Raw genomic sequence first — 12724 nt, forward strand, 5'->3', positions numbered from 1 at the left:
GGACACCTACAATGCGAATGTTGGTGTGTTTAAGGTTGTCCCAGTGGTCTCTTAGGCTGCTTTCATTTCTTTTCATTCTTTTTTCTTTATTCTGTTCTGTGGCAGTGATTTCCACCATTCTGTCTTCCAAGTCAATTATCCATTCTTCTGCCTCTGTTATTCTACTATTGATTCCTTCTACTGTATTTTTCTTTTCAGTTATTGTATTGTTCATCTCTGTTTGTCTGTCTTCTGGGTGTTTGTTCCTTAATTCTTCTAGGTCTTTGTTAAACATTTCTTGCCTCTTCTCAGTCTTTGCCCCCATTCTTTCTCCAAGATCCTGGATCATCTTCACTATCATTATTCTGAATTCTTTTTCTGTAAGGTTGCCTATCTCCACTTCATTTAGTTGTTTTTCTGGGGTTTTATCTTGTTCCTTCATCTGGTACATAGCCCTCTGCCTTTTCATTTTATCTATCTTTCTGTGAATGTGGTTTTCATTCTACAGGCTGCAGGATTGTTGTTCTTCTTTCTTCTGCTGTCTCTCCTCTATTGGATGAGGCTATCTAAGAGGTTTGTGCAAGCTTTCTGATGGGAGGGACTGGTGGTGGGTAGAACTGGGTGTTACTCTGGTGGGCAGAGCTCAGTTAAACTTTAATCCTCTTGTCTGCTGATGGGTGGGTCTGAGTTCCCTCTCTGTTGGTTGTTTGGCCTGAGGTGACCCAGCACCGGAGCCTACAGGCTCTTTGGTGTGGCTAATGGTGGACTCTGGGAGAGCTCAAGGAGTACTTCTCAGAACTTCTGCTGCCAGTATCCTTGTCCCCACCATAAGCCACAGCCACGCCTCTCCTCTGTAGGAGACCCTCCAACACTAGCAAGTAGGTCTGGTTCAGTCTCTTATGGGATCACTGCTCTTTCCTCCTGGGTCCTGATGCACACACTACTTTGTGTGTGCCCTCCAAGAGTGGAGTCTCTGTTTCCCCCAGTCCTGTCGAAGTACTGCAATCAAATCTCGCTAGCCTTCTAAGTCTGATTCTCTGGGAATTCCTCCTCCCGTTGCCAGACTCCCTGGTTGGGAAGCCTGATGTGGGGCTCAGAACCTTCACTCCAGTGGGTGGACTTCTGTGGAATAATTGTTCTCTCATTTGTGAGTCACCCACCTAGTGGTTATGGGGTTTGATTTTCTTATGATTGTGCCCCTCCTACTGTCTCATTGCAGCTTCTCCTTTGTCTTTTGATGTGAGGTAATTTTTTGGTGAGTTCCAGTGTCTCCTGTCGATGATTGTTCAGCAGTTAGTTGTGATTCCAGTGCTCTCACAAGAGGGAGTGAGCGCACATCCTTCTACTCCTCAATCTTGAACAAATCCCCAGTTTTATGGTTTTAAAACCAGGATTAAGCAAATAAGTTAAAACCAACAGGTGTCACTTATATAATAATGGTTAAGAAGGGAGCATTTTAAGCTAGAAATGCCATTGAAAATATGAAATCTTTCCTCATATTAAGAAAATGTTTAAAAATATTTTGTCACAGGAATTTTAAATAGTCTGATGGTCCTGTTGACTGAGATCAATTATGATTATGCTCTGAATTTTTTATTCATTTCATTCTCACTTTTCTTCTGCTCACCCACACATCCCTGATAACCGAGAAATGGTGAAGAGAAAATGTTTTTTTGAGCTCTAACCTCAGTTTTCAGTGCTGTTACACTGCATATTAATAAGTCACATGCTTTGGTCTCATGTTGGAAGTGACAGAGAGAACATTTTTATACCAGTATGTAAAGCACTTTAAGACATAGCTCATCCTCCATTCAGATAAGAAATGGAATATCAATCCAACCAACAAACAAACAAAACATTCTCAACTATGGTTACTTTGAGACCAATCCTAGGTCTTCATGTGGTCCAGCCCCACCTTGGCATATGTCCCATCCATCTTGGCATAGCTCTGACTGAAGGTAAAAACAAGTTCTCTCAGAAGAGCATCTGCCATCTTGTATCAAATCTAAGAGCTCACCAATTGTTAAGATGTATTCCTATTTTATGTGCCACCGAGAGAGAAAAAGTGCTGCCAATCAAACTGTGGTACTGTGTTTTATCTCATCAAACATAGGCTGCATCTTAATTTCAGAGATGCTAAAGTGCAAAAGGGATCAATGAATTTAAGTAAGCATTCCTCTTCTGGACCTGAAGGAAAGGCTTTCTGTTCTACATTTCTGCCAAGTAAGCAATAAAAAGGAAAAGTATTCTAAATGCGGCATTTATACATTCAATATAGCAAAAAAGATGTCAGGTGATACAGAAATATTAGAACCATTCTGAGTAGACTATTCAGAACATAAAATGATGCTTGTAATTTTTATTAAACATACATGGTGAATTGATGGTATTTCTTTTCTTTCTCTATGTTGATTATAGAAAAGAAAATGTTATTATCTTATCCATGTTTAGATCCCTCTCAGGTCGAATTGTTGGAGGTGTTTGGTGGTTCTTTACACTCATCATTATATCATCTTATACTGCTAACCTCGCTGCTTTCCTGACTGTTGAAAGAATGGTCTCCCCCATAGAAAGTGCGGAAGACCTGGCCAAACAAACAGAAATTGCCTATGGAACATTGGATTCAGGATCAACAAAAGAATTCTTCAGAGTAAGTTGAGGGGGAAACTAAAAAGGAAATGTTCATAACTCAAATTCAGGCAATTTTGCCAATTATTATATTATGGGCTCTAGCTATTATAAGTTTTGCAAACACAATGGTAACTGCTATGTTTAAACATAGCAATGCTATATACTTCTACTTGGATTTTATAATCACTTTAATTTGCAAAAGCTAATTGATTTATTCACATTGCAAGAGGGACCCTTACTAAGGAAAAGTAACAACAAAAAGGTAAATAAAGCAACTTTATAACATAATTTATCCCAAAGATTCCAATATTCGTAATGCTATGAAGATACTTCATCTGGCAAGATTTGGATTTATCTATGCTTTGGGATTTAGAGCATAAAAACGAAAGCATGTTTTTTTTTTCAAAGAATACATTTACCTTGCTGCATTTGAATCCTAAACCTTAATTTCATGTTATAGTACCTATATGAGGTTTATTATTCTATAATCTATTCTGTAACAAAGGATTTCAAAGCAATATATTTGCTTTCTCACAAGATAATGGGAACAAGAACTACTAAGTTCTAGCACTTTTGTAAAACATTGTATGATATTGCACTTGTGCTGATTTCTTTGCTTTTGCAGATAAAATTGTTCAAACTGATATAATTGCGTTTCACATATGGATATGATTCCTTTGACTTGCCATCATGATGGCAGTTATTTTGGAGGTTTTGGGGGTTTTAGCACTTTGTACCACTATAAGGATGAATTTTTTGATCTGTGAATCTCTTTTACTCTGCTTTTACTTAAATCCAGAAATTTCACAATATGTGATCAGAGATAAGGGGTAATTTTGTGACTTTAGAACCAAAAAACTAAAAAGTGGTCAGGGTGAAATTTTCCCAAATTCATTAGGTAATTGTGGCATCTTATACTTAACATCAACTGCTTAGAGACTAAATATTTAGTAATTTAGAAGACAAGATGTGTTTCACTATTTCCTAAACTATTGTGTAAAATTAATGATAGCCCTTTAAAGTAAATTCACACTTATATACAGTACTTGGGGGACTACATTTTCATTTTAAATGTGTATATTTATTGTTTTCTCACTCAGCTTGGAAATTAAAAACAACAAAAGATACTACTCCTTAAGCCAGCCTTAACTTTCATGCACTTGAATTTCAATAATATTCCTTTAAAAAAATCAATTATAGTATTCTTAGGTATGACAGATATTTATGTAACACTAAATCAGGAACAAATCACTCAAAAATTGTGCCAAACCCATCATTGCACATTGTTTTAAAAAAAAAAACAGACAGTGAACATCTTTGTCAACAATTTGGAGCATTACTAATAGATATAAAATTTTTAAATTAATTATAAACTATTTGTAGACTTTTCTAAAACTGTGAATAATAGTCATGACAATATATTTTATTAATAATATTCTATGGATAAACTTAATTAGTCAAATTTTTTAACTTACTGAGTGCATCCCAATCTCTAAAGCTTAATATAGTAACACACTGCTCTAACACGTTTTAGCATAATTTCGGTACTTTTCTGGAAATCTATGTTTCCACCCAAAAGAAACTAGGTAAAATTTAGTGACTTTGACTAAAAACCATTATGTGTATGCAACAAAATACAATATAAATTTGTGCTATCATTTGCATTTTACTGAAAAATGATGACTGATTTTCCTGTAAATAAAGCAGATATTTGTAGCTTCATCATTTTGCCTTGAGTGAGAAAGGGGAAAAGAAATATCATATTGATTCCCTGAAAATGTTTCAAAAATAACTCACTGTAGAGCTCTTTGGCACCAAGTACATTGAGAATGTTATTTCTAATCTTTATAGAGTTTTTAAAAACTGCTCAAGTTTGAAAAACTAACGAAGTAGGTAAGAGAATATATTGATTAGAAATATAGGAATAAAGAAAGCTGCTTCCTAGATACAGAGCCTCCCATATAAGTAGTGTAGTCGCCACACCCTGTTTCCTTTCTGTGCCACCAAATTATAGTTTTAAAATTGAAAGAGTGTTATAAGTATAGGTATTTATGTTGCAGAATAGTTGTTTTTTTTTTTGTTTTTTTTTTTTTTTTCGGTATGCGGGCCTCTCACTGTTGTGGCCTCCCCCGTTGCGGAGCACAGGCTCCGGACGCGCAGGCTCCGGACGCGCAGGCTCAGCGGCCATGGCTCACGGGCCCAGCCGCTCCGCGGCATATGGGATCCTCCCAGACCGGGGCACGAACCCGTATCCCCTGCATCGGCAGGCGGACTCTCAACCACTTGCGCCACCAGGGAGGCCCATGTTGCAGAATAGTTTGAACCCTAATTGGACAAGAAAATAATTTTCCCTGGAAGCATACTTCCAGGAATGCATAAATTTGAGTTCTCTGATAAAAATCTCCTTCATTTCCTACCCTACAGAACGTGAAACAGAACGTGAAAGGTATTTTTGTCCTTGTCAAAAATGTTTTCTTACAGGAACACAGTAATGGTACATCTATCAGCTTCACTAAACTGCCTCAGGCAGTTACCTATACTCAGCATTTCAAAAAATGTTGCAGTTGTTCTGGAAAAAGAATTAGGCCATGGGGGAAAATTACATCAGGATTCAACTGTTGCCTTGGTTTTGTACCATTATGAAACTTGATGTGTTTCATATTCTGTGCCGCTTGTTAAGCATACACATAGAGGTATTTAAAGGAATTTTGTACTTGTCACTTAATGACAGGCTTTTTTAAAGGTACTTTTACATTATTATAAACCTGATTTAAACACACTGATTTTCATTTCAGTGCAAATTTTATCCTGTACCTGTTTCAGTCATCAGTGAAGTCATGAATACATAAATAAGATGGATTAGTATTTCAGGGCTTATAATGTTATCAAATAGTACATTGATAAGCTCTTACTGGAACATCAGTCTTGCTGCATAAGCTACTAAAAACAGGAAATCATTCACCTGATAACGATGTAAATATCAACTATAGTGCATGACATTTTAACATATTTTCTATTAAAAGCAGAAATGGCAAAATACTTAATTTTGAGAAATTAAAAGGATGGCACATTTTTAAATCTCCAAGAATTATTATAAGTAATGAAATAGTGCTTTAAATCAAATAGTTTCCCATGCATTGTGTTTCACAATAAAGATGAAACAAGTAAATTTGAGATTAATTTTATAATTAAAAAAAGACATATTATCTTTGCTTATTACCTTGAGCATATTCACTCCCCAAACCTGATTTTTTTTTAATTAATTAATTATTTATTTATTTATTTATTTATTTTGGGCTATGTTGGGTCTTCATTTCTGTGAGAGGGCTTTCTCTAGTTGTGGAAAGTGAGGGCCACTCTTCATCGTGGTGCGCGGGCCTCTCACTATCGTGGCCTCTTCTTGTGGAGCACAGGCTCCAGACGCGCAGGCTCAGTAGTTGTGGCTCACGGGCCTAGTTGCTCCACGGCATGTGGGATCTTCCCAGACCAAGGCTCGAACCCGTGTCCTCTGCATTAGCAGGCGGATTCTCAACCACTATGCCACCAGGGAAGCCCCCAAACCTGATTTTTAAGTAGATATCACAGTTGAAGATGAAGCTGTAAAAGTCCCACTATCACTACATTTATGAGCTTACTGGGTCTGCAAAAATCTCCTCATTTTAGCCTGTCTCATCAAATTTATAAAAATTACCTTACCCTCATTCCTTAGCAAACACCCTCTTATAGTCACAAGTAAGGCACAGAGATATTATTTCCAGTCCTTTACCTCCTGAATTTCCCAACCTCACCCTCTCCACCATGTGGATTTGATTTTATCTAAACCATGCCCCTTTAAATCAGAATCAGAATTTCTAAACATTAACATAGTGACACACCATATAAATTTTTTTCCCAAAAAGTTTCTTTCATCATTCCTCTATTTTCCACTGAGAGTGTATATTTTATAATTTCTATTATACATAAGAAATTAAGCATAGTTACACTACAGATTCCTCTTTCCTCTGGACTTTAAAGGAATTAATTTAACTTCTTTTGCACTTAAGGTATATGTAATTCAATATATTTGAACAAAAGCAGTAGTAATTTTCCTCACATTAATATTACAGGAATGGACATCTATAAAATATCAATGACCTAAAGGTATTTTATTCCTTTAAAAAAATCATTTGCTTTAATATTATGTTGCATTCTATATAGTTAAATTATCTTCATAATTACCAAGCCCTAAAAATACTCTTTTTCCATTTTGCTGCCTTAGTTTTGTTTAGTTGTTCTCTTTTCCTTTAATAAGATATAAAAAATGAGTAGAAAATTGCCAAGTAACTAGCATGATTCTCACATTCTTAAATTTTTTCAAAAAAATTTAATAAAATAATACTCAGATTTTATTTCTTCTGGTTTCAATGTAGTATACATAGTGAAGCAAAAAATATATATAGAACTCTATACCTTTTGGGGTGTAACTCTGAAGTGAAGTTATCAATACATTTTAAAAAGTGATTATATGCCTAAATGATGCAGTTTAGCAACACATCTAAATTGAAATCATCAGGATAGATGTTTAAACATAATCAGTATCAAGTGATCCAGAGAGTTTATAATTTTCAGAAATTGGAACTCATTATAAAATGGAGTAGTTCATACTCTAGAAGAGAACTTCATTATCAGAGGTGGAGTGAATGAGGCCTGGCAACATGGCCTCCCTAGTGGATCTCATGGTTAAGGGTTCTGAATCCAGATACTCTTCTGTCCTGGAACAACATAGAATTTTTGCAACTGAATTATATTTGGCATAGAATTTTCCTAATGTGAGGATTTCTGTAGCCAGAAGTAACCTGTCATTACCTAAACACACATACACAAATATATCAGAATCTCTGAATCATGATATTTTCAAGTGTTAATAACATAAAAACATTTCACAGGATACAGGATATCTATTTCCTATCTGATATTTATCACCATTTGAATATACATTAACATAAAATACTTAAGGTTTTTTGGTGTTTAGGTATGTAAATCTCTTATTGTGTGACGTATTATATAGATTTATTGATTACTAAATTTCCACCTTATGAAGTCAAAATTTTGAATACCACTTTTATCAGTTTCTTTGTTCACCTGAGTAATTTGCTTTTTTTTTTTCTTTTTTTTTTTATTAGTTTCTGCTTTATAACAAAGTGAATCAGTCACACATATACATCTGTTCCCACATCCCCTCCCTCATGCATCTCCCTCCCTCCCACCCTCCCCATCCCTCCCCTCCAGGCAGTCACAAAGCACCGAGCTGATCTCCCTGTGCTCTGCTGCTGCTTCCCACTATATATCTACCCTACGTTTGGTAGTGTATATATGTCCATGCCTCTCTTTCGCTTTGTCACAGCTTACCCTTCCCCCTCCCCATATCCTCAAGTCCATTCTCAAGTAGGTCTGTGTCTTTATTCCCGTTTTACCCCTAGGTTCTTCATGACATTTTTTTTTCTTATATTCCATATATATGTGTTAGCATACGGTATTTGTCTTTCTCTTTCTGACTTACTTCACTCTGTATGACAGACTCTAGGTCTATCCACCTCGTTACAAATAGCTCAGTTTCGTTTCTTTTTATGGCTGAGTAATATTCCATTGTATATATGTGCCACATCTTCTTTACCCATTCATCCGATGATGGACACTTAGGTTGTTTCCAGCTCCGGGCTATTGTGAATAGAGCTGCAATGAACATTTTGGTACATGTCTCTTTTTGAATTATGGTTTTCTCAGGGTATATGCCTAGTAGTGGGATTGCTGGATCATATGGTAGTTCTATTTTTAGTTTTTTAAGGAACCTCCATACTGTTCTCCATAGTGGCTGTACCAATTCACATTCCCACCAGCAGTGCAAGAGTGTTCCCTTTTCTCCACACCCTCTCCAGCATTTATTGTTTCTAGATTTCTTGATGATGGCCATTCTGACTGGTGTGAGATGATATCTCATTGTAGTTTTGATTTGCATTTCTCTAATGATTAATGATGTTGAGCATTCTTTCATGTGTTTGTTGGCAGTCTGTATATCTTCTTTGGAGAAATGCCTATTTAAGTCTTCTGCCCATTTTTGGATTGGGTTGTTTGGTTTTTGCTATTGAGCTGCATGAGCTGTTTATAAAATTTGAAGATTAATCCTTTGTCAGTTGCTTCATTTGCAAATATTTTCTCCCATTCTGAGGGTTGTCTTTTGGTCTTGTTTATGGTTTCCTTTGCTGTGCAAAAGCTTTGAAGTTTCATTAGGTCCCATGTGTTTATCTTTGTTTTTATTTCCATTTCTCTAGGAGGTGGGTCCAAAAGGATCTTGCTGTGATTTATGTCATAGAGTGTTCTACCTATGTTTTCCTCTAAGAGTTTGATAGTTTCTGGCCTTACATTTAAGTCTTTAATCCATTTTGAGCTTATTTTTGTGTATGGTGTTAGGGAATGATCTAATCTCATACTTTTACATGTCCCTGTCCAGTTTTCCCAGCACCACTTATTGAAGAGGCTGTCCTTTCTCCACTGTACATTCCTGCCTCCTTTATCAAAGATAAGTTGGCCATATGTGCGTGGGTTTATCTCTGGGCTTTCTATCCTGATCCACTGATCTATCTTTCTGTTTTTATGCCAGTACCACACTGTCTTAATTACTGTAACATTGTAGTATAGTCTGAAGTCAGGGAGCCTGATTCCTCCAGCTCCTTTTTTCGTTCTCAAGATTGCTTTGGCTATTCGGGGTCTTTTGTTTTTCCAAACAAATTTTGAAATTTTTTGTTCTAGTTCTGTGAAAAATGCCAGTGGTAGTTTGATAGGGATTGCATTGAATCTGTAGATTGCTTTGGGTAGTAGAGTCATTTTCACAATATTGATTCTTCCAATCCAGGAGCATGGTATATCTCTCCATCTGTTTGTATCATCTTTAATTTCTTTCATCAGTGTCTTATAATTTTCTGCATACAGGTCTTTTGTCCCCTTAGGTAGGTTTATTCCTAGATATTTTATTCTTTTTGTTGCAATGGTAAATGGGAGTGTTTTCTTGATTTCATTTCCAGATTTTTCATCATTAGTGTACAGGAATGCCAGAGATTTCTGTACATTAATTTTGTAACCTGCTACTTTACCAAATTCATTGATTAGCTCTAGTAGTTTTTCGGTAGCATCTTTAGGATTCTCTATGTATAGTATCATGTCATCTGCAAACAATGACAGCTTTACTTCTTCTTTTCCAATTTGGATTCCTTTTATTTCCTTTTCTTCTCTGATTGCTGTGGCTAAAACTTCCAAAACTAGGTTGAATAAGAGTGGTGAGAGTGGGCAGCCTTGTCTTGTTCCTGATCTTAGTGGAAATGGTTTCAGTTTCTCACCATTGAGGACAATGTTGGCTGTGGGTTTGTCATATATGGCCTTTATTATGTTGAGGAAAGATCCCTCTATGCCTACTTTCTGCAGGGTTTTTATCATAAATGGGTGTTGAATTTTGTCGAAAGCTTTCTCTGCATCTATTGAGATGATCATATGGTTTTTCTCCTTCAACTTGTTAATATGGTGTATCACATTGATTGATTTGCGTATATTGAAGAATCCTTGCATTCCTGGAATAAACCCCACTTGATCATGGTGTATGATCCTTTTAATGTGCTGTTGGATTCTGTTTGCTAGTATTTTGTTGAGGATTTTTGCATCTATGTTCATCAGTGATATTGGCCTGTAGTTTTCTTTCTTTGTGACATCCTTGCCTGGTTTTGGTATCAAGGTGATGGTGGCCTCATAGAATGAGTTTGGGAGTGTTCTTTCCTCTGAAATTGTTTGGAAGAGTTTGAGAAGGATGGGTGTTAGCTCTTCTCTAAATGTTTGATAGAATTCGCCTGTGAAGCCATCTGGTCCTGGGCTTTTGTTTGATGGAAGATTTTTAATCACAGTTTCAATTTCAGTGCTTGTGATTGGTCTATTCATATTTTCTATTTCTTCCTGAGTCAGTCTTGGCAGATTGTGCATTTCTAAGAATTTGTCCATTTCTTCCAGGTTGTCCGTTTTATTGGCATAGAGTTGCTTGTAGTAATCTCTCCTGATCTTTTGTATTTCTGCAGTGTCAGTTTTTACTTCTCCTTTTTCATTTCTAATTCTATTGATTTCAGTCTTCTCCCTTCTTTTCTTGATGAGTCTGGCTAATGGTTTGTCAATTTTGTTTATCTTCTCAAAGAACCAGCTTTTAGTTTGGTTGATCTTTGCTATCGTTTCCTTCATTTCTTTTTCATTTATTTCTGATCTGATCTTTATGATTTCTTTCCTTCTGCTAGCTTTGGGGGTTTTTTGTTCTTCTTTCTCTAATTGCTTTAGGTGCAGGGTCAGGTTGTTTACTCGAAATGTTTCCTGTTTCTTAAGGTGGGATTGTATTGCTATAAACTTCCCCCTTAGAACTGCTTTTGCTGCATCCCATAGGTTTTGGGTTGTCGTGTCTCCATTGTCATTTGTTTCTAGGTATTTTTTAATTTCCTCTCTGATTTCTTCAGTGATCACTTCGTTATTGAGTAGTGTATTGTTTAGCCTCCATGTGTTTGTATTTTTTACAGATCTTTTCCTGTAATTGATGTCTAGTCTCATAGCACTGTGGTTGGAAAAGATACTTGATACAATTTCAATTTTCTTAAATTTACCAAGGCTTGATTTGTGACCCAAGATATGATCTATCCTGGAGAATGTTCCATGAGCACTTGAGAAAAATGTGTATTCTGTTGTTTTTGGATGAAATGTCCTATAAATATCAACTAAGTCCATCTTGTTTAATGTATCATTTAAAGCTTGTGTTTCCTTATTTATTTTCATTTTGGACGATCTGTCCATTGGTGAAAGTGGGGTGTTAAAGTCCCCTACTATGATTGTGTTACTGTCGATTTCCCCTTTTATGGCTGTTAGTATTTGCCTTATGTATTGAGGTGCTCCTATGTTGGGTGCATAAATATTTACAATTGTTATATCTTCTTCTTGGATCGATCCCTTGATCATTATGTAGTGTCCTTCTTTGTCTCTTCTAATAGTCTTTATTTTAAAGTCTATTTTGTCTGATATAAGAATTGCTACTCCAGCTTTCTTTTGATTTCCATTTGCATGGAATATCTTTTTCCATCCCCTTACTTTCAATCTGTATGTGTCTTTAGGTCTGAAGTGGGTCTCTTGTAGACAGCATATATATGGGTCTTGTTTTTGTATCCATTCAGCCACTCTGTGTCTTTTGGTGGGAGCATTTAGTCCATTTACATTTAAGGTAATTATTGATATGTATGTTCCTATTCCCATTTCCTTAATTGCTTTGGGTTCGTTATTGTAGGTATATTCCTTCTGTTGTGTTTCTTGCCTAGAGAAGTTCCTTTAGCATTTGTTGTAAAGCTGGTTTGGTGGTGCTGAACTCTCTCAGCTTTTGCTTGTCTGTAAAGGTTTTAATTTCTCCATCAAATCTGAATGAGATCCTTGCTGGGTAGAGTAATCTTGGCTGCAGGTTTCTCTCCTTCATCACTTTAATTATGTCCTGCCACTCCCTTCTGGCTTGTAGAGTTTCTGCTGAGAGATCAGCTGTTAACCTGATGGGGATTCCCTTGTGTGTTATTTGTTGTTTTTCCCTTGCTGCTTTTAATATGATTTCTTTGTGCTTAATTTTTGACAGTTTGATTAATATGTGTCTTGGTGTATTTCTCCTTGGATTTATTCTGTATGGGACTCTCTGTGCCTCCTGGACTTGATTAACTATTTCCTTTCCCATATTGGGGAAGTTTTCAACTATAATCTCTTCAAATATTTTCTCAGTCCCTTTCTTTTTCTCTTCTTCTTCTGGAACCCCTATAATTCGAATGTTGGTGCGTTTAATGTTGTCCCAGAGGTCTCTGAGACTGTCCTCTGTTCTTTTCATTCTTTTTTCTTTATTTTGCTCTGCATCAGTTATTTCCACTATTTTATCTTCCACCTCACTTATCCGTTCTTCTGCCTCAGTTATTCTGCTATTGATCCCATCTAGAGTATTTTTTATTTCATTTATTGTGTTTTTAATCGATGCTTGATTCATCTTTAGTTCTTCTAGGTCCTTGTTAACTGTTTCTTGCATTTTGTCTATTCTATT

The 12724-nt window shown here is 36.1% G+C and overlaps 1 protein-coding gene across 2 annotated transcripts in view; it reads left to right on the forward strand.

The window, feature by feature from the left end:
- Window positions 1-12724, forward strand: part of GRIA4 (glutamate ionotropic receptor AMPA type subunit 4) — a 543339-nt gene that overhangs the window by 482906 nt on the left and 47709 nt on the right. For both annotated transcript variants that reach the window (XM_060105639.1, XM_060105638.1), the window contains exon 12: window positions 2431-2629. In XM_060105639.1, the coding sequence (XP_059961622.1) occupies window positions 2431-2629 (199 nt within the window). The remainder of the gene's footprint in view (window positions 1-2430; window positions 2630-12724) is intronic.

This window comes from Mesoplodon densirostris, chromosome 7 (genome assembly GCF_025265405.1).
Source record: "Mesoplodon densirostris isolate mMesDen1 chromosome 7, mMesDen1 primary haplotype, whole genome shotgun sequence".
Classification (NCBI taxonomy): Eukaryota; Metazoa; Chordata; class Mammalia; order Artiodactyla; family Ziphiidae; genus Mesoplodon; species Mesoplodon densirostris.